Source organism: Chiroxiphia lanceolata, chromosome 9 (genome assembly GCF_009829145.1).
Source record: "Chiroxiphia lanceolata isolate bChiLan1 chromosome 9, bChiLan1.pri, whole genome shotgun sequence".
Taxonomy (NCBI): Eukaryota; Metazoa; Chordata; class Aves; order Passeriformes; family Pipridae; genus Chiroxiphia; species Chiroxiphia lanceolata.
The window spans coordinates 8194849-8221599 of NC_045645.1; the positions used below are offsets into that span (position 1 = coordinate 8194849).

General features: G+C 39.8%; 1 protein-coding gene across 3 annotated transcripts in view; it reads right to left on the bottom strand.

The window, feature by feature from the left end:
* Positions 1 to 26751, bottom strand: part of TTC39A (tetratricopeptide repeat domain 39A) — a 45874-nt gene that overhangs the window by 9689 nt on the left and 9434 nt on the right. The window contains exons 1-14 of one of the 3 annotated variants that reach the window (XM_032695807.1): positions 26177 to 26270; positions 23987 to 24091; positions 17495 to 17626; positions 16738 to 16814; positions 16245 to 16312; positions 13923 to 13987; positions 12555 to 12654; positions 11603 to 11668; positions 5994 to 6102; positions 5290 to 5357; positions 5101 to 5160; positions 4162 to 4323; positions 2486 to 2577; positions 1365 to 1485 (exon numbers count right to left, since the gene is read on the bottom strand). In XM_032695807.1, coding sequence (XP_032551698.1) covers positions 1365 to 1485; positions 2486 to 2577; positions 4162 to 4323; positions 5101 to 5160; positions 5290 to 5357; positions 5994 to 6102; positions 11603 to 11668; positions 12555 to 12654; positions 13923 to 13987; positions 16245 to 16312; positions 16738 to 16814; positions 17495 to 17626; positions 23987 to 24091; positions 26177 to 26214 — 1263 coding nt within the window. In that variant the 5' untranslated portion in view covers positions 26215 to 26270. Of the gene's footprint in view, positions 1 to 1364; positions 1486 to 2485; positions 2578 to 4161; positions 4324 to 5100; positions 5161 to 5289; positions 5358 to 5993; positions 6103 to 11602; positions 11669 to 12554; positions 12655 to 13922; positions 13988 to 16244; positions 16313 to 16737; positions 16815 to 17494; positions 17627 to 23546; positions 23600 to 23986; positions 24092 to 26176; positions 26271 to 26751 lie in introns of those variants that run through there. The other 2 variants (XM_032695809.1, XM_032695808.1) reach the window with 2 other exon arrangements.

A 26751-nucleotide genomic window follows, 5' to 3' on the forward strand; every position in this document is an offset into this window, starting at 1 on the left:
ATTGATTGGAAAACCTGTGCTGAGCTTACTGTACCTAGTGCAGATTCATTAACGTGGTTTTGAAACAGAAGTATTCAAACCACATTCATTCCCGGCTAAATCCTCGAGCTAAGACTCGCTTGAGAATTCACTCTTCTCAGCAAGGCCCTTGATAATGAAAAGAAAAATCCTGGAGATGAGATTCTGCCCCCAATTCCACATCCCTAAAGTGCTTTTATCTGTTCAGCTGCGGCACCTGCTGCCTCAGAAGCGCAACTGCACAGCGGCCAAGGACACGGTGCCCGGCTGCTCCAAGGAGAGATCTTGGTACAGAAACCTGCTCTGTCAAAATCCCACTAGGACAGCCCAGCCAAACCCCTGGTGCGTGTGCTTCTTCCTCTCTGAAACCTGAAAGGCACGTCAAAGTAACCTAATTATTTCTCTCACTTGAGCCTTATTAGTGGAATGTGGTCCCCAGTGAATACCCACGCTCTGCTGTAACAACTCTATTTCTTCGGGAGGCACAGTGTCACATCCCCACTGGTGGGCTGGGGAGTGGCTACTCACTGGGGTCTCCAAGAAGCTCTCCTTGTTCTGGCACTTTTTAAAGAGTATTTACTAATTATCCACCTTTTTCTCAAACACAGCAGCTCAAGGCACAGCAGAGGTTAACACCACTGCACTTGGCAAACCTGTGGACTCAAAACCCTTTTATGTTCTTCTACATGTTCTTTGTCGACAGATTTTTGTAAGTGCACCATGAACAAGGCAATGGGTGCCTCATGCAGCTGTTCTCGTCTGGCCACAGGGAACTGCCCAGCATCACAGGGCAAAAAAAATTTAAAAAAAAAAAAAAATTAAAAAAATCTACAGTTGCAATGGCTTTCTGAAGTGACCAAAGGATCGTTTCATCCCGGCACCCGTGAGGAGCTCTGGAGAGCAAACTGCAAACATTCAGGGGCACATTAAACAGATGCTTACAGGCAGTCCCCAGTTCTTGCTTTGTTTCCTTGACACCTCCCCTCACTTGTACCTTAAAGTCTTCTGTTAGTAAATGACACGTGATAAAAGAGACCCAGGGCAAAGTTCCTCAAAAGGGAAGCAAAAGAAAGCTGTTGGGAGCACGCTGGTCTATAGCTGGAATAATGAGTTACACATGCAACACATTTACGTGTCACAAACAACTGGCTCAGTTCCCTGTGGCTGGTGCATGCCCCAGTTTTACAGCATTCCTCGCATTCATTTGGCTTTGCTTTGGGAACATTCCAGTCTCCTGCAGAGGTTTTACCTTAGAAACATGGAAAGACACTATTTTAATTATCTCGGGTTTATTTCTATAAATTAAAATGTTGAAAAGGGTACGTGTGTGGATACCTCTAACTTACCAAAGGCGGAACAGGCAAAGGAACAGGGTTTGAAGAAAGATACCGTCGCGCTTTCCGAATTGCAAACTTTTCTGTAGGCAGAGATTTCCCTGCAATTTTCAGTTTCAGAGTGGGAACAATCCTGAAAGTATAAAGGAAAACACAAGGAATTTTTCCTCTGTGAAAAAAACCCGAACATTCAAACTTAAAGAAAAAAAAAAAATCAAACCAAGGAGAACTTAAAAAAGCTGTGGTACACTGGGCTATTGCTACCTCTGGGAAGCTGAGCAATACATACTCACAAAAGCTGTCTTTATGCAGGGCACATTTATCTCTAGGCTTCCTCTTTAATCAAGCAGGAGAAGGACTCTTTCCCACTGAAAGATTAAATTAGATGATGCACCGAACTTAAAAAGGGCTCATCTCTCTTCACAGACTAAGAAAGAGGCAAGCCAGCTTCTGTAAGTCTTCCTCCTATTCTCCCAGACTATAACTATTCACTTCATAATGGATCCCCAATTCAGTAAAATCTGCTTGTAATGATTATAAAAGACAGAGAAAACCTGAAAAGCATCATATTGTAAGCACATTATAAAGATATTTAGATTTTATATAAAAATTGTAAATCCTGAAGTAATCAGATTTTCTTTGTCCCAGCAAGGTTTAGGCATTTTTGAGCTTAAACATTACATTAACACAGTGAGATTATCACTCACGTTTAACTCTTTTTTTTATTCCTCTTGAACTCAAAACCCAAGAATCAAGTAGTGCTGATATTCCCACTAAAGGGGGCACACATCTTGCAGCACAACTCATTTAAGGCTTTCACATCTTACATGTCATTTTGATTAAAGGAAACAACTGGAAAAGAATGTGACTACTAAATGGAACAGCAGCAGTCACTGTATGACTGATAGATCTCATACCCTTTCCCTAAAGTATTTCCAGGTCAGGAGAAATCTGTTGTCTGAACTCAGGATCCACGTCAGTCTAAAGGACATCTGACTCTGCCATTTCTTACCAATCCAATGCTATTTGCACAGATCTTCAAATCTGCACAATGAACATTTTGCCTCTCTTCCCCCAACACTGTGGTGTGAAAAGATAGTGAACTGTTGTAACTGTGAGTTTGCAAATTTTACCTAAATAATTCAGCTTCGCTGTCTCCAAAAGGGCTGCAGTCATCTGGTCCAAACATACTGAGATAAGCAGCTTTCATGTAAATATAAGTAGCCTGCAAATGCAATGAAGAATATCTATAAAGAAAAATGAATTTACAGCATCACCTTTATTGATATAAAGCACAAACCAGCAACAAAGTGGCAGTTGCTGCTTTTGCTTACAATCTTACAAAAATTTAAGCAAGAGGTATTTTAGAAAGTGAGTACAGAACATTGTTTTTAAATCACGTGTCTTTGTTTACTTCGTATCAGCTTATAGTTTCTGTCCATACTCCAAGAACAAATCTCATGCTTGTGTAAATAAGTTTTTAATACTCTTAAGAAAACTTATGAAAAGGTCACGCTCAGAGAAAAAATTAATACTATACAGTCTATGTGTCCAATCACTATTTCCTAACATATCCTAAATTCTAGGTTCTAGAGTTCTAGAGTTGTTCCCTGTGGACTTCAGGAGAGCAGACTTCGGCCTCTTCAGGAATCTGCTTGGTAGACTACCACGAAATAAGGCCCTGGAGGGAAGAGGGGCCCAAGAAAGCTGGTTAATACTCAAAGATCAGCTCCTCCAAGCTCTGGAGAGATGAATCCCAACAAAGAGGGAGTCAGGCAAAAACGTCAGGAGGCCTTGTGGATGAACAAGGACAAACCCAGACACAAAAAGGAAGCCTACAGAAGGTGAAAGCAAGGACAGGCAGCCTGGGAGGAACACAGAGAAACTGTCTGAGCAGCCAGGGATCAGGTTTTTAGGAATGTTGAAGCCCTGATGTCTGGCCAGGGACACCAAGAGCAACAAGGAAAGATCCTATAGGTATGCTGGTGATAAAAGGAAGACTAGAGAAAATGTGGGCCCTCTCTGGAAGAAAAAAGGAGACCAGGTTACCCAGGATCTGGAGAAGGCTGAAGTACTCTGACTTTTTTGCCTCAGTCTTTATCACCAAGTGCTCCAGCCTCACTGCCCAAGTCACAAAAGGTAAAGGCAGAGAACGGGAGAATTAAGAACTGTCTGGTGTAGGAGAAGTTTGGGTTCAAAATCATCGAAGGAACCTGAAGGTGCACAAGTCCATAGATCCCGAGGGAGGATGAAGGTGCTAAGCCACTGTTCATCATTAGTTGGGAAGTCATGGCAGTCCAGGGAAATTCCCACTGACTGGAAAAGGGGAAATGTAATCCCCACTTTTAAAACAGCAGAAAGGGAAGATGAAGGGAGGAAAGTTACCAGGATTCTAGACAGAAGAACTTCTCCTTTTCATATGTGCAGGATTAGGCACCACTTCTAATTAAACTTATTATCCTGGAGGCACCGCCATGGCTCGCCACACTCATAACCAGAAGAGTTCATATCCATAATGTGATGAAAGAAATGGCAACTTGTGCCATTAATTGCACTTTGGTGATGACACAACCAGTGAATACACAGCAGAACCTCTTCAACAAGATGATCTTCATCTCCCAGTCGGGCCCAAAAGATTTCTGCTTGCCCACAGTCTGTTCAGATTTGAATGTCTGCAGCTCACATCGTTCTATAAAAGCCACAGCAGGCCAGGTTTTACTTTACAATCTCTATTGTTGAAGCTACAGAAAGTCAACTCGACTGAAAGTTGATAGATACTACAGGGCCTTTCACTCTTTTGTTTACTCACCTTTGACCAAGTGTTCTCTTTGCTCAGCAGGTCTGCATAGAAGAAAGCCATCTTCCACTGGCGCTTGTAGGTGAAGCACCACATCAGCTCCCAGTAACACATGTGATGGAACTGCTTCCAGTACTGCTGAGCCTCGCAGCATTCCTCATACCTATTGACTGCCTGCACACAGACATTTCCAAACACTGCCTTAGTCATGTGTAAGTGCACAAACAGCAGTGCTGTAACAGACACTGGGGCTCCAGGATCTGCCCACATGGCTCCTGCAACTTCCAAATTATTAACAGCCCAGTATTTCCCAAAATCACATCTGCTGGTTTCACAAACACAAGAGATTCTTGGCTACACAGTCATCCTGGTGTTAGCAAGTTTACCCTGCCACACAGCTCCTCATTCCTGGAAGTTATAAAAATTCTAAGCATAATCAAAATTAATGTTTGTGTCTAGGGAAATTAGGAAACTGAAGGCAGAGGACAGATGCTCAGCTGACATTTATTGCTGTGGTTCCACAGATTTCAAGGGAGCTACTGCCCTGCACACCAGCTGATACCCTGTCTCAGAGTATTTGGGACATGCATTCTCCATCTCCATAATTCTTTTAAGTCTTGTATGACTCTCCACTCAGACTGAAGGCAAAGGATTACCACTGGGTCTTATTAAAGGCACAACTTGCTTCAGGATAGGAAAGACAATGAAAAAACTGTGTCATTAATAGTGTTGGACTAGATTAGCACCACAAATTGAGAAGGGTAGTAAAATGAGGTGGACAAACAAGTTAGGCAAAATAATTTTCAAAATTCCTATTTGTAATTCATGAACTACAAATTACATATAGGCCAAAGCCACAGGAAGCATTGGCCAAAAAGGAAAAATCACTCCTGAAGGAGTTTTTCCAAAGCTTTTGAAATCTAATTTCCCAAGAGCAAAATGATTACTTACCGCATCAATATTACCCTTTAGTGTTTCTATCCTGCCTGCAAAAAACAGGAATATGGCTCCCTGTAATAAATAATAATAAAAATACAAGTATTCTGTAACAGTTTTCAAGCTGACCATACAGTCTAGATCTTTGTTATTTGACAAGAAAACATTAAACAATCATACCAAACAAATTAGGATTCATTTTACCTTTGGATAGCGAGCCAAGTAAGGCTTAAGTAGTCTTTCTGCCTCCTCAACATTTCCTTTTCCTGTCCCTAGAATGCATAAAAATGCAAGTGATAAAAATAGTTAGGAAACAAAGAGAAAAAAACCCCAGGAATGCAAGGTACTGATTATCCATCCTCAACTGGCCAACACGTAGGTTCCTCTCTCTGCTAAGTAAGGCATAAAAACAGGTTGGTGCTGCACTAGGGCAGCAAACAGGAAGCCCCAATAACATTGTTCTTACTGACTTGAAAACCCATGTGTAGACAAACATTTTGTAGAATGTTTTAGCAGGAGATAACAGAGAAGTATGTGTCAGTGGGAAGCTATCACCTCCCCCAAAAATTCAGGGATGACATATAAACATGAACAATGAATCCATCACTTGCTGCCATTATTTTAACCTCCCAATTAATGCATCTGACTACTGAAGTCAAATTTAGCTCTCACAGCTTCCTTGGCTATCCCCATTATCTCCCTTGTTATGTGTTAAACAAACCTCCATCCTGAAAATTAAGACACTCTTTTCAGTTATAACCACTATTGTAAAATGACCCACAAACAAGTTACATTTAATCTGCTTATGAACAAACAAGTCACCAACAAATAAGTGATGGAATAGTCTTTTTCCCCCTTGTGTCCCACAAGAACTAATCAAATCCAAGAGTTATTATAAACAATCTTACCTAACACAAAGGTCATGAAAGTATGATAGCAAAGCAACAGCATGGTACACAGCACCGACCTAAAGCTGTATGATGATGCTCCTTCTTGAAGCTGCAGCAGACCATGTTCCTGTGCAAACAGAGAGAGGGGGACAAAGCATTGGAAAAGATCCAGAGCTGAGTTTTGCTAATTTAACTTCTGCAGTGTCATCTTCAGATTGCTCACTCACCAAATTCCCAAAAAGGCACTGACATACATTGCTTACACAGCAGTCAGTCGAAGGCTAAAATACACATATTAATTTATCTAATAGTTTTTCATGAAATTACTGCATAGCCTGGAAAATACCTGATGACAGAGCAGCAACTTGGGATGTATTACATGGTTAACATAAGAGAATGAGAGAACTTATCACCACCATCCTAGTTCTGCTAAACAGCATTCCAGAAAAAAACAAAGAGAGTTTTTAAAAGCAAGGCAAAACCCAAATATCACCATTGTGCAGTGTATCCATGTTTGCTGAGTTTCAATAGACAAGGAAGTTAAAGGTATTAAGAAAAAAAAATCTGCAACTAGCAGAGCAAAAGATATCAGGGCAAAAAGATGTTTTTAAGCATGCCAAGAACAAAAAGAGCTTTGCAACAATATTGGCCCACTACCACCAGTGGAAAAATACAAGAAGAGTATTCCTGTTCCCTTTTGGAAGAACTAAAGCAATCAAGTATAACGCCACATTCATATTCAGTGACAGCATGATGGATAACCAACTTCAAGGATTCAAGTTCCTGAGGCAAGAGCATTTATCAGCCCATTCCAGGACTGGTTCCATCATATCAACAGCAAGATTATAAATATGCAAATGTACCAAACATGAGATCTGCCTACTAGTAAATACACACAGTAAGACATCCACTGTGTGCTGGGGAAAATTCTGTTTAAAAGTTACATGATCAAAACAGATTTACATGCTTTGTGTGCCCTTGCTGACTGAGGGGTGTTACACTACCACAACTTTATCACTTACTGTGTAAACACTGAAGCCTGTAATCATACTTTCGTTTTCATCACACATATATTTTTTCACTTAACTAGTGTAGTTAAGTGTTTTCACATTAATACAGTTTTTTGTGTTTTTTTTTTTTTATCTTAATTTACAACATTAATTACTGTCACAGGGGAAAATACAACTCATATTTGCAGGTCTATAATAACATCTAGTTGGGACAAAATAATGAAAATAATGACTTGCATGTCACTACAGAAGAAATTAAAAGACAGTAAAATCACTACTGAAAAATCAATCACTTAATGGAAACCAAGCACTTTGCAAAATAAAACCCACTTCATTTTCTTCTGAGAGCACAAGTTTAATTGATAGAAATAAGTAACAAAACATGATGTATTGAGCTTCTGCAAACTGCCCAGATGAAAACCACAAATATTTGGATTTTTTAAAAAGTAGCACTTTGAGGTAGAAGACAAAATATTCTATGGAATGAATTTTGGCAGAAAAAAATTCCAAAGTAGATTTCCAAAGTACATTTTTCTGCAGTGAAAAGTTTCAAGTTTGATATTTCTCTGAGCCTTTACTGACATTGGCCTTACAGTATTTGGTATCTTCCACATAATATAGAAATACATATGAATGCAAATAGTACTAAGAATGATTCAGAAACAAATTCTGTTAGTCATACAGAATAATTTAATCATTTGTCAAGTTGATCTCACATATTTTAGTCTCAAAAGTGTGTTTTATCAGAGCCAAACACAAAGCTATCATCTGTATGGACAAGGAACAAAGCCACACCCTGGACAGCAGTAACTGGGAAGTAACTGGGTTAAAAACATTTTCCATTCACCAGAACAGGGCTGCAAATCTGACACAGTTAAGCCCAAATTCTCAAACTGAGTAGTTACACAGGCATGGGAAGCTCACCAAGCAAGTCAGTTCACTCTGTGCTATGTCCATAATCCTATTTTGTCCAGAAGACGTATTAAAGAGTGTTTACTTTTCACTCTGCCACTCGAATATCCCAAACTTTCTATATTAAAGTAACAACATAATCAGTAGACACAGCTTGAATAAAAGAAATACAGAAGTAGTTGTTATTAGTATTACAACGCTTGCAGAAAACACTGCAACAAAGCTGCTTCTCCTCAAAAACACTCTTGCAAATTGCTGCTGTTAAAATCGGATCCCCAGGAAGGTAGGAAGATGAAGGGTTGTCCCTGGGAAACATGTTTTACATCCCACACTCAGTCAGTTGGCCTCCCTAGGCTCCCTCCCTCTGTGGCTGGCTGAGACAGAGGTAGCTCCTCCAAGGAACAATTTGGCACAGAAGCCTGGGTCAGACATGAATCACCTTTTCAAGCACACACCCTTTCTCCACAGGGAGCCTCCAGAGATTAGCCAGCAAACCTCATCAGCCAAGGGAGGTGCCATGAGCTGGGCACTGTACTGCTCACAGGGATCAAACTGAGGATCTCGGAACCAAAGCACAAGCAGCGACTACCTGAGCCTAAAGAGTAATTCTGTAAACAAACTGCGCTCACCCAGTGACTGGCACCAGTGAGTACATTATATTTAATTGTTAGGACACACCTTTTAACCATAAATAACCCATAACTACTTCCCACACCTATGTCACAAATGATATGAGCAATCCCAGAACACCGGGAATGAGCTTCCAAACAAAGTCTATTACAGGGCATATAAAACAGATGTCAAGGCATTAAGTGTTTGTAATTTCTCAAAAATGACATTTTTGTAATTGCTCTGAAACGGTATTAGCACATTTGGGTTTTGTTTTCACACAAAACATAAGCTACTCTGAAAGACATAAAGTATAACACAGAGCAGGGAGCAATGACACTTCTTAGGGACAATTGTGATCCAATATGGGAACTCTCATCTTTTGTCCAAGTTCCCCATAACATCCCACAATCTCTCAATTCCCAAGACTATCACTACATTATATTACATAAGTATCTTATTGATTCGACCCTTGTCCCAAGACATCCAATGCTCTGTCATTCAGGAATTCCTACATGAACAGTGGGGAATCCCACAGCAGATGCAGGACGAACAAGGACAGTGCTCAAAATCATTATCAGACAACACTGAGGCCAGTTCATGTTTATTTCAGCTGTTACTGACTAAAATCCATCTACTCTCCTGAAGCAAAAGCTCTTGAATGCTATTTTTAAATCACTCTCTTTTAATTAGGGATCTTGACAATGAAAGCAGAGCAAGGTCATCCTTCATGTCCCACGACCTCATCACGTAACTGCAGGCTTAGCAAGGAGGATGGATACTACTAACAGTTTTACAACAAACTGGCTAATTAAGCTGGTACACAAGGCATTTGAATGTATCCCATGAAATAATTTCAATTTAATCTTCATTTAAAATCTGAAGAGACCAAAATGCACTTCGAAAAAAATGCTTAGTGGGAAACTGGAATTAAATTTATTTCAAATTGACACATCAAACGTATTCTTCAGCTCAGCTGCGTTGGGAAAAATGTCCTCCCACATAAAAGAAGTATAATTTGAAAGAAACTGGTTCTATCTAAAAGTTTTCCTGCCTTCCCCTGAAATCATGCTGTCATCTGACCCTCTGACAAATTGCACTTAACATATGGTAGGTTCACATCAAACTTTTCTACAGTTTAGCAGCACAGCATTTGTAATTGTTTAGCAGCACAGCATTTGTAATTGTCTATAAAATAAGAACAAGGGTAAATATTAGCCTGAGACCTGGCAGGGGACTCAGTGAGAAAGGTTCAGTGCTTCCATGGGAGACAGTGCAAGGACTCTCCTGCTCTCCCATGAGAGGTTAGTCATCCTTAAACACAGAAGTCCAGATAGAACACACACTCCACCTGCTGCCCAGTGAGGCAGACATGCTCCCAGCACAGTGTGTGTGACACACACCTCTGCCCATAAAACATTTCTCAAAAAACTGGGCAAAACTGCATTGGACCTCAATGCCCAAATGCAGGGTCGATGCTACTAAACACAAATAAGCCTATATTTTGTCTAATGATGCAAAGGAAAGGAGCCTGAATAGTGAGATGGGTACAACCTGGCACATCTTGGACTCAAAGGGAACAAACATGGCCTCAGGCTACTTTTTATACTTTCTTGATCTTATCCCACCTACTATTCTGAGGCTCCAGACTGCTGTTAAGTTGATCATGTTGTCCACAGTGCCCACAAATGGCTTAGGAAGTAAAGGAGCTTTGGGTATGTCCTCATTTACTATCCAAAATGACATGTCTGAGAGACAAGGAGAGTCCCTAGGGGCAAATCTCCTGGCTTTGAGGCAGATTAGTATCCTGGAAGATAACACAATGCAATTTTTTTATCCAGTTTTCATAAACACATGACCCACACCAAAATCAAGCTGTCCTTCGGTGCACTGCAGCTCTCTCAGGTAATCTGCAAACAGCTCAAGGCACAAACCATAACTCTTGCACAACCTGATGCTCACAGTGAGTACTTAATGGAAAAGAGTAAAATATCAAATACAGTGTATTCAAAACTCCTTTCTCCTGGATGGGTGCAACACATGACACACAAACGTCCCTCTCCTCCTCTGTCACTGCATCTTTCACCTTCTAGACTCTTGTCTACTACTTCTTGTTGTAAGCTTTGGGAAATCACCTCTGGAAAGGATTGCACGGGCAATTGCAATTTTGCTTTTGGCTTTGGGCACCTGTTAAATGCAGAAAGACTTTTTAAGGCTGTTAAAATAAGTGACCATCAATGAGCTTTGATCCACACGTCTTACTCCTTTCTATGGTGTGTAGACAGCAGTTTTTGCTTAAATTTATGGTAATCTAGGTCATGCTTCAGTGAGTTATTAAAAAACTGTAATAGGAGCTGACTCATCAACACAAATATGAGCCCACTCATAGCCATACAAGAAACCCCAAAAGAAAACAACAAACTCAATTAGAGGGAGAATTTTCACCTGTAGTAGTAAGATGAGTGTTCACCAAAGTATTCTCAGAGCTCTGCTGGTACATGAATCGCCTTTACAGTTCTAGGAGAATATTTTGCTTTAGATGCTCTTTGTTATTGTAACTGACAGGTGAAAGTATCTGATTTTTGCCTTTACTGTTTGTGAAATAGGTCCTGGAAATTTCTAAGTTGTAATCCACACTCTGCTCCTTGCTTTTAAACAAGACATTTTATTTTCAGATATAAGACCCTTCCTGTAAACTAATCAAATGGTGATGACAGTCATTGACCTGTCATGTAAGGCTGTAGTTCTGATAAAGAAACATTTTTTTCCTTGAAACTTGTTTTAGAAATAGAAAGCATTATAAAAGGCAAAAAAGTACTTACTCCTTTAAACAAAAGAATTTAAGTTAACAGTTGCTATTAAAGCAGAAATGAAATACAGGGGTTTTCCCCCCCCAATTTTTGAAGTGCAATAGTTCAGACAAAAAATAAAGGAAAACTGAGTTGCACAAAAGCATCAGTGTAACAGTGTGCTTGTGTGATACCAGGGTGTTTCAGAGGGTTACAACTAATGGGAGGAAGAAGAGATAAACTCCTGTCTCCATTTTTAAATTTAAGAGTGAGAGGAATGTACCAATAATATTTAGCTCACGTTTACCTTGTTTCCAGAAAATCCAACAAATTCCAGTAATCTCAGGATCCGTGCAGGGAACATGGACAATGTCTACAGAGAGAAATGCAACAGTTATGCAGTAACTTTCTGTCTCTCAGCTGCCTCCCACAATTTTTCCAAAGACAAGAAATAATTATTAAAAGTACTAAAAACATTTCTATATGACAAATTCCTGAGTAAATGTATCCACATGCTATATTTTAAATGCAATTTAAGCAGAAATATCTGCTTAATATAGAGACCCTGTGTCCCTGGGATTCCCTGCACAGAATCATGTTTACACAGCACATTACTCCAGTATTTGGATGTTTCAGAAATGCTGGGTGCACAGCACACAGTACATATTTGTCCTTGTGCAGTAAATCTAACATCTGGGCATGTGCCAGACTCATGTAAAGCAGTGCAAGGAAGGGGAATCATCAGGCACTTTCTGCAGCCCATACCCTGAACAACCACGTGACCCCATCTCTGGGTCAATGCCTCTCTGACACACCAGGAACCATCTTGTAGCATTTGATCACCTGCTTTCTGGCCAGAACACAGGCAACAACAGCCAACAGTGGCCTGAGCAGGACCTCAGTTCATCCCTTCATTCCTGTACCCCACCCCACCAGCTGCCCTGCCAACAGCCCAAGCTCTCCAAGTGTCAGTAAGACAGAAAGTGGAACTCAGCCAACACAGGCAACTTCTGCTTCTGTGCAAGGCTTCTCCTGGCCCTCATCCCACATTGTGGGCAGCAGTCTCTGTATTTCTAAAGAGTATTATTATCTGATTTTCTCAGACCAAAGACTGTGATCCTGCACTGTCAGCACACATTTATGTTTTAACCACATGATCAGCAACACTGATGTTGGCGGAGCTTCTCAGGAATTCAAGTTAGGGTCACTTCCAGGAGGTAGCAGGACTTCAGCTCAGGATAAGAACTGTTGGTACCTACCAGATTAAATGCTCCAACTCCAAGTTTTACACCTCCCTCAAAATGAAGATGGTTCTCTCCTTTGACATAATGTGGGGACTGTATGAGGCTGTCCAGCTCCCTGAAAGTGTACAAGATTCTGTTACATTTCAGTAATTACAATTCAGTAAGAACTGTGAAAGTTTTCTGCTACTTTTAATTCACTGTCATTAAGCAAATGTTCAATTCTGAATTTTTGTTTTATTTCATTTCATCTTTTTTACAGTGTCTGGTGACCTTTCCTCCCTGAGAGAGAGTTTCAAAAACTGTGTCTTTGCAGCATTTATACATCCTATTTTTTCAAGTTTGCTCTTGTTGCAGATTATCAAGCAGTTCTGCTGACAGCAGAGAAGGGAAAAATGCTTTTTTATATCAGAAACTACACTGTAAAAAATACCAATCAGTCAAAGCAAATAAAGCCTCATTTCCATATTTCAGTGTTTTCTCTGTTGCACCACACTCTCACCAAAACTGCAACCAATTACTTCTTCCCACACCAAAGGTACAGTACAAAAATCATAACTGCTGGTCTCACGTAAAAACTTTCCCTTTGTTAAAATATAGCTTTTCTTAATATGCAAGTTGTTGTTAGCATTTTTATTAGCCTTCTTTGAAGAAGAACACCTAAGAGTTACTAGATTCATTAACATTTTGGTTTTATACAAACTAAAGCTGGTCCTGACAGAGGCACAACTGAATATGCTTCCCACGGTGTACATTTTAATGGAATTTTTAGATTTTACTACTGCACGTCAAAATCATTTGCACATGTTGAAAGTGGCTCTGCACAACATACTTGGATGAAAAGAATTCTGCCTAAGCAGATGTTCTTGGCTTGCAGACACTAAGTAATGAGCATACTGTGAGTTCAGATAAGCAACCCTGCTTATCATTTGCAATAGCAGGCGCCTTCTCTTTAGAGCAGAACTGGTGTACTTAACCAGATTAAAAGTCCAGCTCACCAAATATCACTCAGACAGTGGCATATGCTGGGAAAAGCATCCTCTAAGAATTGACTGCTCACGGACCTCATGATGTGGGGAGACTGCATCTGTTTGCTATGCTAAATAGCCCCTATTTCCTGCAAATTTGTTTAATCTTTGTTTGAAGCCATTTATACTTTACATTGCAAGCTCTTCGGTTTCTTGTCCTTTCATTTTATTCTAGTTTCATGCATTTATTATGGAATTACTTGTGCTTCAGCTACCGGTTTCAAATGTTCCAAAAAGCTGCAGCTAGAACTATAAAAGAAAGGCCATTTCAATATGCCTAATGACTGTGTTGGAATATTTGACCAGCAGCACTTTTTACTGATAGAGCACACTTAATCACATCACCCCTCTGACTCACCTGTATGTTTGGTAACTGTTTCGGACTTTGATGCCTCCTTTTATGAAGCTTACCATATTCTCATCCTGCAGGAATGGAAACATATTAGCAATATGAATTTGTAAGCATTATAAATGGCTTTTGTCTTCTTGAGGTGAACACATACCTGGAACATAAGCAGCATGACACAGACAATATAAGCCTCTGAGACACAGTACATGGATTTAGGATTTCCTTTCTATATTAAAATATTTTTTACTCTGCTCAGACACAGGCACTTTATTTTGATGCCTTCTGTGATCAGTTTAGCCCTTGTCACCTTTGGACCATCTGAATTTGCATTAGTGAACACAATGACTATGCTAGTGAATGTCACCTAAGGTACATGCATTTGTGGCTCTTTCAAAAAATAGTTTTCTCTCATTTGTCCTTCAGCACAGCTCAGATGTGCCTGGTGCTGAGCTAGGAAATGCTCACAAGTAGCTGCCTGTCCTCAGGAGTCTACAGAATATAGTTTCATATCCCAAAAAGGGAAGCAGGGTCAGTAAGGTTACGCAGGAATGCTCTTTCTGGTCTGAATACTCATATGTATGAGATGGTAACATGTTCCATTATAAGCTATAACAAACTGACAAATTACAGCAAAGTGTGTCTGGGGGACCATTAGTTGAAGATTCTTCAGTCTTGTAACTTTGTGGTGGCAATTTCTTGCCTCACTCATCATGTATAGTCTGTCATTCTGGTTTGATTTAGTAGCTGCTCTTACTTTGGGACAGAAAGTCTGTATGTGTTTTAACAGAAGATACAATCACAGAAAAATCATAAGAAGCTATCTGGAGCATTGTGGAGAAAACAGCATGGATTAGATGAACTAATCCCAGTACAGCACACCAGGGGGTACAGAATACCTAACCATGTGTAAAGGTTCAGTTATATTTTCCTTTGAATGGAAAATGGAACAAGGAAATAAAATGGTTTTAAAATGTTTATATTCAGAATGCTCATTAAACCAACAACAAGAATAGCCAACGTGAGAATTGTCCAGCCCTTGTAAAATGCTGGGATTAATTTTTATGTTTTCAACCAGATTTGGTCACTTACATTAAGCATCGAAACTAACCCCCTTCAATACCTGTTGGAACCAAATGCCTTTATTTAATTTTTAGAACTAGTTCATGTGTTCATGAAAAATTAAACACAGAAGAGGACAAGAAATTATTTTCTTATTCTTAAATCCCCCATGTATCTATAAACATTTTTTAAAACAGATACCTGTGGAAACAGTGCTTAAAACCAAGAGACATTGCTTTAAAACACTCATTTCTTACAGGCACTTTAAAAGTCTTGCTTCCATGGCTTCAGACATCACCCAAATTGCCCCCTGTACTAGAGGCCACTCATCCCAAGAGACCCCAAAGGAAAATGGAAACAGGCAGCTACACCTTGGCCATTTCAAAGTCCATCATCAGCACTCTAGAAACTATAAAAGCTCCTCTGATTATGGGTGTTACTATGAAGCAGTAGTTTCTAGCAGAGGGACACAGCAGATTGCTGAAAAACGTTACACGGTCCATAAACTGTCATAAGCAACATAAATCAGAGCCCACCTGGCAACTCCCAAACACTATAAAACCACCACCTGCATTCCATTTCCTACCAGCACCACTGAGCCAAGAAACATTAGGCTTTTCTCACTGTGATTTTTATTATCCCCTTAATAGATGAAGAGGTCCACTTTTATACAGCAAGTACAGTCAAATCAAGAATAAAAATCAGTTATTTCAAGTGTGATGAACAATTTAAATTGCATGCTGGAGCCCAAGTAAGTACTGCTAATGCTGCTCCACCAAACCAAGCTTCATTAGCACAGAGATAAAATTCAAAGAAGAGGGAGGACTCCCCTTTTTTAAAAGACAGGCAGCACTGTTAAGGAGAAATCATGTGTGGAGCCTAATAGCTATGCAGTTCAAGAACACACCAGTGAGAAAGTAGTCTTGGGAAAGCAAACACCAGCCAGACTGAAGCAAAAAATTCACTCGTATTCCAGCACAGCTTCAATGACCATTTCTTCTTTTATTTTTTTAAATCTGATATTCCAACACACAGTGTTTGAAAAGTGGTGCTTACTGCAGTCACATTTCACACATGAGTGTGAAATGAGAGGGAGTAGAGAAGGGTGTCATTGGGCACTCAGCACTGTTCCAATATCCAGACTTGATCCAGATGAAACAGCCTTACACCACTAGGTTAAACTACAGTCTTCTACCAGTTCATTAGTTTTAAGAATAGGAACCTGTATGGTATGTACTTTTTCCCCCCCACAAGCCACACAGGAGTCCATACCTGGAGGAATGTGAGTGCTGCTCTCTGAAGTAAACATTCAGCATAGCAAATTTCTGCATGGATTTCCTCTAGTGTGACACAGAGAGAAGAAAACAAATCAGTCGAAAAGTAATAAAAAACCCCTTAGCCCATTAATATAGGAATAAGATTACAAAGCTCAAACTGAGAAAAATATTATCCAAATTTGATGTAGTGTTTCAGTTCCAGACTACTGATGTAATTCCAAACAAATGAAACACAGAAATTTAGCAGGAATTTATCTGGTGCTTTCTATGAAATCCTGGATCTAGAACCTTTATAGCCATTTCAATACTTCTTTTTAGGTATGTCTTTACCTGGCAATTTTTGGGAGTGCTGAGTCAGCAATCAACAAAACCAGTGATTTTGGATGTGCTTATATATTCAAATTCACACACAGAGTGAACAGTTGCACCTGATTCAAATTGCATAAATAAAAAGAATAAAACATTGTGCATGTGAGAGATAATATTACCTTCAGTAAAGTGTTCAAGGCTTTGTCTATGTACAAGGTTGTTGATAGAATCAGCTACTGTAGATTTCTTCCTAAATCTGCAAAAAAAGTCCATTTGGTCATTCTGAACATGAAGCATCAACAACAGAGAACAACAATATCTTTCAGCTGGTCACCCACAAAGTCACTAACACACCTCTAGTGCTCACCAACCCTCTGTCATCTCACCACATACACAAACCTCAGCATATTCCATAGAGAACTTAGTCAACATGGTCCTCCTGAGATCCATTTTACCCTTCATGCATGGAAATATGTCTTGATGAAGGAAGGGGATAAGGGGTGGGGATGATTTATTTTGTGTGTGTACGGGTGCATGTCCGTGGGGGTGCGAAAGCAGACTCAAAGACAGGGAACTGCAGCACAACCATCACCCATGGGAACATTCTGCAGTGTCTGCACATTGTAAATAACAACTTCCAGACACTGCAGAACCAGGACTACAGATAGGACTGAAGTTCAATTGACAAGAAAAATCAGATATTGTGGTAAACTGAAGTTTTCAAGGCTAGACTGCTGAACACTCTAATTTATGTGCTGTGACCTGCTAAGTGACCCTCCTCCAAGTGGGAAGCTGGACTAGATGACCTCCCGATGTCCCTTCCAACCTCTGTTTTCCTTTGATTTCTATGAAATTACATTTCCTTTTTTAACCTGTATGTCTTTCAAACCTTTGCCAAGAAGCAACTATTTACTGACTGAATTGCTCCACGCTTACCTCTGACAGGTGGCTTGAGCTTCCTTCATTGTGTTTCCTGCATTCAGTATGTCCTGAGGATCAAATGTCATCATAGCTTGCATTTCCAATATGGTGGCATAAGTCAGGGCATGATACATGCTGTCTTTAGTTCTGAAAGCAAACACAAGGTGCAAAGCACAGCTGATTCGACTGCACTGTTGCTTTGAAAAAACAAATACAAATCCAATTCCAGAAATGTATCAGCCTGATGGGAACGAGGTCTAAATCAAACACAAAGGACATGCAAAATAATCAAGAAACAGTAACAGATTGAGGTTTCTACATGAAATCATGGCTACAGTTCCAGTTTCAACTGCTCTGCTAAAATGTACCAATTCTGAGCTGAGGGCAGGTATTTAACAAGCAAAGCACAGGAATTAACCACATGGCTCACCATTCAGAGACAACAGAGGTTTTTTTTAATGGAATATCTAATGAATACTGCAACACATGACACAAATCCAGATGCTATTCTTCTATTTTGGGAGAGTCACTCAAGACAGACTCAAGGAGATAAGTAACACAATACTATAACCATGGCCAAAACAGAATCTTCTTGAAACAGATCTTCCCACCAGACGCATTAGAGTCTATGTCAAATATTATAGCTTTTTTCTCTTCTCCCCTTCTGCCAACCTTCCATCCCAATCTGTTCAACTTAAATATTATTCTTTGGGGTTTCAGATAGTGCCTCTTTTGCAGAAAGTAAAAAACTTTGGCATTAGTGCAAGTAAAACAATTAATTCCTACGTGCAGCCATTGCTGGCATCTTTCCTCTAACAGGGCAGAGGGTTTATACACTGCACATATTTAAAGCATTCAGCCAGTACCTATGTCTGGTATAATCCTCTGCAAATGAATCAAAATGTCTTTGGGCACTGAGATGTAATAAAGATGACTTTAGAAATATGTTGAAGGGCAAGCTCAGATAAATTCCTAACACAGAAACTCTCTGTAGGCCTTGCTAATCCACCCCTGACAAACAGCATGACTTAAGACAAATACTGCTAAGGAGTAACAACTGCTATTTTAATTGTTTACACTCTAGAACGGATCAGATAGCTCTGAATGGCAGGGAATACTCAAAAATACTTGCAGTCAAACAAGGATATCCTTTCCACAAAATCTCCACCCTCAGCACACCTGTTCTCAATACATGTACTTCAGGTGTTTTCAAAACGAGCAACTCCATTTTCTTTTCCTTTCAAGGAGAAAGTGGTGAGCCAGCAATGTGTCCTTGGTAAAAACAGGGCTGCACTGAGACGAGTGTTGCTGTCAGCAGGATGAGAGGGGGTCCTGAGGTCCCTTCCAACCTCAACTACTCTGATTCTGTGGTTTTGTTTTAAGGAGAAAAGCCAGACTTTAAAGACACCTCAATCCATTTAATTCCACTCCTGGAAAAGCACTTGCCCCCCCCCAAGTTTTAATAACTGAACTGCATGGAAGACATCTTTAAGGATAACTTCAGACAACCCTACATTAAGCAATGAGCTAGTAACTCACCACTATGACTTGGATGCCTCAAAGTTTTCTAATAATTCATATATTATTATGCCTTAATTAGTTTCCTCAATGGAGTACAAGACCCTTAAGTATCCTTAGGAGTCCCTGATATTTGATTAGTATTTTCCAGAACTAAAAAATAAACCTCATCTACAATTAAAGCAACCCCCTCTCATTGACATTAAGCAATAAAATCACCAAAGAAAAATACAAGTGATGATAAATCCTGACTTCCTTTGTATATACATTTTTTGAGATCTAGGGGTTAAAATAATACTCAGCAGACAGCATTACACAGGTACCTGGTGCTTCCTTTGCTTCATACCATCAAGGGCTACTTTTCCTAATACACATGGCACAGACCAGGCTGGCTGCACTGAAGAATTTTGCAGTGCACATCTTTAAACTTCACTGCAGTCTGTGCTCTGTGGCTGCCCTTAATTCCTACTTGCCCTCACCATCTAAACCAATCTAGCAGAAGAACCATTTTGGGAAATCACCTAGTGCCATAAGTGCTATAAACCCCATGCCCTGCTCACATCCATCTCATTTGCAAGGTAAGAAGAACAGAGGGATGATAGAGAAATTAGTTTAAAATCCAGTGGAGTCAGGACAGCTCTGTCTTGGCCTCACACATCATGATTCTTTCAGTACACTGATAATGAAAAGTAGGAAAAAAAATGAACCTACTACAAAATGCCAGCCTGATGAAGTGTTCCTGTTCATTTGATTATTCATCAGTCTCCGTGTAGAAAAACACACTTCACCTTGTATTCACTAAACTAAAACCCTTCAGAAGGTTTAAATTCAAAGCACAAGGGAGGGACTGAAACAGTACCCTTCCAAAATTACAGAAATTTTCTTTCAAAATCAAAGCAAATAAATATTAAATTCACTAAATGCACTAAAAGGTAAATTGGTACTATTCACATATATGTGGTGAAGATTTCTCTATCCAGTAATTTGCTTCTGATACCAAATCACCCCTTCCCTAATCAATGGTTTCATCTATGTTGCTTCTAATATTTGAAGGAGATAGTAATTAATGTCTATCATTAGCCAACTGGTATTTATCAACATTCAAATTTTTATTTTCCAGGGGTTGGGATGCTGGTAGAAATGCAACCAAATATAACTTATCTATGCTATTTCTCCTAATCATACGATTAAAGTTGCCAGTTACATCCTGGTGTATTGCCAGGAGTTTTAAGGCCTGGGTTTTATATGGATGGATACAGAATGAAACTTGATAGCTTTTAATTTTCCTTCTTTTGATTCCTCACTTTCCTCAGGACATTGTTGGAGTTAACAAGCCTGTATGACATAAATACGACTAATATTGTGATTAATAACTTATCCCAGTAGTTTGGTATCACATGACTGAATAAGAGGATTATAAGTAATATCTTTAAGCACTTATGGAGTTCTGCCACATGCTTCTTCTCCAACTTTGGTGCAGCACTGCCCTTTCTTGGAGCTGGCTGGAGAACACTTTTATTCCTGCTTGAAAACAAGTGCTTAAGAGAGGACAGTGATAGCCCTCCAGCTGAAGTCAAAAAGCTGACCTCAGAATTAACCTGGGACTACTAATTTTTTGCGAAAAAAGAGTGCCCAAAATCTTTTTTGTCTAAGCCATTTTCCAAAATTTGGAATCTAGTAAGTTCTTCTGGCTAGGAGGAGAAACCAACAATTAAGTCAGGTTTTGGCAGCAATTAATTTATTAACTATAAAACTGGTGTTCTTCCAGACTCCAGGTACAAAAAGATAAAAAACCCTAGAAAAAAACGACCTTTTTCATGTTCTTGACATTCTTCACAGTAAATAGCTAACTCAAGCTTTCTGCAGAGCTGTGCAACATATTTATCCAAACACTGTGTAGGGCTTCATTTTACCTCTGTGTGCTTCCCCTTATTCTTTCACCACTCTCAGTTAGATAATCACACCCTATCTTTGTGAGATCAGTTCCCAGAGAAAGCTCCTCCACCCTACTGAACAATCTCATGTTTGACTTTGTTCTATAAGGGCAAGAACATTTCACCACACCACGAAGACAACCATTACAAAAGGCTGCCATTCCTTAGTAACCTCTTTAAACTTTCTAAGGATCAGAATATACAAGATAACATTTAATATTGTAAAATGGGCATATATTTAAAAATTCCAATGATAGTAACAGATAGTAAGAGAGCTCTACTATTCCACCAAGATTTTCATAACTACCTAAGCAGTAACACAATCTCTTCACACCTACCTGAGATACTCCCACATCAGATGACTGAATTTATCTTTCAAACACAGTCATTCTAGAATTAATACTTCACCAAACAACATCAAGTGCTTTTGGGAGTCTATTTTCAGAATAAAGTCAACTGCCTGGAATGAATCCTTGTCATATTGTTCCTATAATACTGCAAGCAGCAACACACGTGGTGCAGCTCATCCGATGGTCCTGATAATTCTGTCATGAATTTATCTTATTTACCATTCTCCCAATTTGATTTGATACCAACAAACCATCAGGTGATTATGCCCTGCTTCCTTTTAAGATAATTATTAAAATATTAAGCATTTGTCCTGGGAAGGGAAGGGGACACCTCACCAGAATCAACTCTTTAATTTATTATCTGTTTGCAACGACACGAGGGCTAAAATCCAGTCAGCATTTTAACCAATTTACTGTGTCTCAGGGTTGAGAAGGATGATGAGATTTTTTTCCCCACTCCAGTGACTGACAGTTCCAGCGTTACTCATGGTTACAGTTAACACATCATGTATTGAAAATCACTGCTTGGTGACTGAATTTAAGGAATTTCTTAAGAGTTCTTAGATATAGCGTAAGAACTCCATATAAAAGATTAATTTAATCTTACTACAGAAAGCACAAGACAATCAGAACCCACTGTTGTACAAAGATTGCTAATGATAATAAAGAATATTGACTCTAAAAGCTAAAAGGTAGCTCAGGAAACAAGAAAGGTTATATAACACGAAACTAAAACACCAGATGTATTTTTCTATGAAATTAGATCTCTTCATTATGATGGATTTGCTTTTCTAACAGGAAAAAAAGAGCTTTACCTCAACACAAGTCTAGACACCATCCTCAGATATTTATTTTTAAGCTGCTAGGAAAACTCTTCCGATTTTAACTCTCATACATTGCCAAATCTGCTGTTAGCTGCACATGGTACAAATTAGTTGAAAACACACTTATTGTGGAAGCCAAGCGTAATTTAATGAATCTGCACTAATGTAATACAGAGCAGAGTATCTCCTGCACCGTGTCAAAGCCGCAAAAATCTATATGAAATTCTTCACAAGCATACAAAACCTGAAAAGTATTTCTCTAAACAAAGATAGTATGTTTATGGACTGTGGAAACCAATTTCAAATCTCAGCACACTAAAAGGGAACACTAAGGAACCAAAGAAAATCCACGGTACTACCATGTGTGCCCTCTCTACAACTCTTCTCCTTCCTTAAAGAGGTGGACTGTGTCCACAATGGATATCATCTGTGGGGAAATTTAGCATCCTGTTTCTTCACTGCACTCACAAAGATCATAAGTCTGTATTTCCCTCACTGACAAAGGCAACAGGAATAAGGGCCTCCTCATAACAACAGGCTAACATGAAAAATTATTTTCAAAATGGGTTTGCAGTGTGGAATACAGTCAGGCACAAAAACAGAGTATCAGCTCATGAACTACACTCTGCAGAGCCCAGCTAAAGCTGAATGAAAACCATATGCAACAGAAGAAAAATGGATTTACAGAAAAAAATGACCTACAGCCTCACTAACTTTTGCAGTGTTTTGGAAACCCCCTTCAATAAAATATCTCCTTATTTTATGCTAAGCACTGACTAAGCATTTCCAGATGGGCACAGGGGCTTTACTGCCAGAATTTAATGAAAACACAGTTTTTCCTCTTACTGCTTTTATTATATCTTCTGATGATACATAAACACTAAATAACACTGTGAATAAAACCAGCATTATTAATACAGCTGACACTACAATTTATCATTAATGTCTTTCCCAGAATGTCCTTACATGGCTAAGCTACAGATTATGGCATCAAATATGAGGCTGATACCTCAGCAAAGCACATATGTGGTATTCACTGTAGTTACCCCAACACATAGCAATTACCTATGAATTTTACTTGTTTCATATTCCAGTGTCCTAAAAGAAGGCATGATGTAATTTGCTTGTGGTACAAAAATAAATGGAGCAAATAGGGTGGATGGGTGGAGGGAAACTTAAATTGACCACAGACTGCAACAAGCCAAGAGCCCAGGTAACGTCGGGACAGGGTAGGACAGATCACAGACACTGTGAGACAACAGATTTCAGGAACTATTTTCTGATCTCACTGCTTGCAGCTGGGCCACTCATTAAATGTAGGGCTGCAACACAATTAGGAAACAGGGTGCATGACCACAACACTGAATTGCAAAATAAGCTGTGAGAAGGTTTCTGCAAATGGTTATTAAAAAACAGTGACCAAAAAAAAAAGAATTCATACTTAATGTGTCTCAAACCTTCAATTCATGGTCAGTTGCTCATTTAGACACAAAGCTATACATTTTCAAATTCTCAGAATATGCAGAAAAATATGGGAAAGGAGGCAAAATTAAAAGGTGACAGAGGATGGTTTTTATTCTTGAAGGGGCAAGAATCTCACATATTGCACTATAGCTGAGGGACTGCACTATAGCTCTGGACATCAATTCCTTACTTCTGGCAGATACTTTTGATCAGTCTTGTTATTTACCCACCCAAGTGTAAAGCACTTATCTGTCTTCCCCAAAACTTAACACATCAACTTACCATCCCCTTCTGAACAAAAACCATAAAGACTTATCAATTATTAACAGAAAATCAGCTGTCTAGTCAAAATCTCCTGAGAGATGGTGAAGCAAGGAAAAATAAACAGAGGAAAACTAGTAAAACTTATCAACTTACTTTGCTTGTAAAGAAGCCAAAGCATCTGAGAACTTGTTGTTAAGAAATAAATCCAGAGCTGCCATACATTCACGCAGTGCCACGTTGAGGTCTGATGTAGGTGACCTGCCAGAAGAGATAACAAACTCAGCACATCTGTTTTCCTTCTACCAGTGCATAACTGCTACATTTGAACCCCCCTTCTTCAGTTCCAGCCTTATTCCCATGCATAATCTGCTATTCCATTTCTAGTGACAGCCAAAAATGCAAGTGAATTCCACTATGTTTGTGGATTTGGTTTTTTTTTAAAAACTATGCTCTTACCAACTAACATGTGAAAAGCAATTTTAAGTTTTCTGTTTTCCGAAAGTAAGATAAAACTGCACCTACTTTACATAAGAACCTGGACATGCAGAATTTGCCATGTGGGAGCGGAGCTCAGGTACCAGAACACAGGAGCAATGGGTGATGATGCACATCTGACTGTAAGGCTTACAGACCACAGGCTGGTGACATTGTGATCATGCTGTCACTTTAAGGATGAGACACCGTCAGTCTGCAACAGATTATTATACCAACTGCTGTTGGAACATCTGCTTTAACTCAGCTCATGTGCAGGATGTTCCTGTGCAATTGACCGTTACAAACTCACAGGTGGGTTAAAATCTCACGTTGTGCTTGCTCCTGGGAACATCAATGTCCCTACAAAGTGCCACCACACTCAAAGAAAAAAAAGCTGCTGCTGCTGCATCTCAGAGTCAGAAGAGTCTCAGTGCCTTAGTCTGGCTGTACTTTTCTCCTTTACAACATTCAGATGTCAGCCTGACCCGTCACAAGGGTTCTCAGCTGGTCTTTTGGTTACTGGCAACAGGATAATACAGACCAGCTGAGTTAGTTTGGCCCAAGTTCATCACCACCAGAACTGCTGGACAAAAAAAACCCACAGAAGAAACAATAAGGCCTTGCACTAAGAAAGTTAAGGTCACCTGGCCAGTATTAGGACAGTTAAAACATCTGCATTTAATGATCAAAGAGCTATACTGCACTAATGTGTTGTATACAAGTCTGTACAAAACAGCCTCCAACAAAATACAAACAAATCACCATCGTGTTCCTGACTCCAAACAGCTCTAACTAATGTGATCTATCTTGTGACTTGGAAACTGTGTTAGTTCCTTAAAAATGGCACAACATGGACTGCAGAAAGGAAAAACAGAAAGCAAAGTCCTGATATCTTAAGGAAAAGGCAGGGGAGCACAGAACTAGCAGATAACATCAGTAATAACCGTCCACTGCAGCAGTGGTTTGGTTTTGGTTTTAAGAATAATGACTGCAAAGAAATAAAGAGCATAATTGTGTATATGAAAAACTGGACTGTAAAACTGAGAGAAACATTATGTGACTTTGTTCATAGTGGCTGTTGTCATCACATTTCAGATAAACTGCAAATCCTTCTGTACCCAGGACGCTCTTCAAGTGCTTTGCCAATATTGATTAACCAAGTCTTGGCATCCATCTCATACAATATGCAACATCATGTCCGCCCAACTATTCTGAGCCCTACTTAATAATTAAAACTTTATCAATTATTGCTTACATGTACTAAAACTCCTATCTTCTTTTTTTAAATCTGTGTCCCTGAACCAAATAGCATATTTAACATGATATAAAACACATTCTCATCTGCTTTAAAATATTTAGACTAGTAACATTTTACCTGGGTTTTTTGTTTGCTTGTTTCTTGTCATGCAGGAGAATTACCCCATTCAATACAAATAAACCTTTTCAAAATATTCCTTTGAAACAGGAGGATGACAAAGAAACAAATCACTGCTGAAGCTCAAAGCACAAATAAGATACTCATTACTTGGCATCTTTTCTGGAATAAGAATTAACACAGTGCCACCCACAGCAGCAGCAAAAACACAAGCTGCAGGTTTCCCTCATGCTCCAAGGAAACCTGCCATCGGCTGTAGCTCCCAAGTCAAGGGCTTTACACCTGAACACAATACACACCTTACTTAAATGCTACAAAAATCGTCATCTGTCGCTGTTAGCAACAGGGAAGAAATACTTTAAACTCGAGAGTGCTCAGCATTTTAGCAAACTGATTAGTCATGCTTCGGTGGGCTGCAGATTCTCTCCTGCTTCCAACAGCAGGATCAGAACTGCCTCTAAGCCAAATGGAAAATGCTGTGTGCTGCTCCTTACCTTTCCGCTGAGTCTCTTGTGTTTTCTGACATAGTCATTGCAAGCCCACCCAGCGTTCAGGCACGAACATCCAGCAGCACCCGGTGCCACTGAGCCAGCTGTGAGTGGCAGTCCCGCTGCGAGCGCAGGGCAGCGCCTGCTGCGGCACCGCACTCCCGATTGGACACTACGGGTGATACCACGGGAGTTGGGAGCATCACCAGCTCACCGGCAGCATCCTACAAACGAGCAGTCTGGGTGCCAGCCCGTGACGCGTGAAGTTCATCTGTCGCTGGATCCCACTAATGGAGGAGGCGCTGGCAGCTGCCAGCCTATCTCTGATCTACAGACCTGTCTGCAGTGAGCAGCGGCATCACCACCTTTCATTCAGCACAAACCAGGCAGAAGCCAAATATCCCTGTAATTACAGAGCTGAGACAACAAGAATTACTGCATGTGGCAGTAATTGGAGCACATCAGAATCCTGCACACCAGAACGAAAGTCAAGCGAGACCAGCTGACATGCAGGGGAACTGAGGCAATAACTGCTGCAAATGTGAGAAGCACACAGGCAAGAAAGACGAGCAAGTAATTCT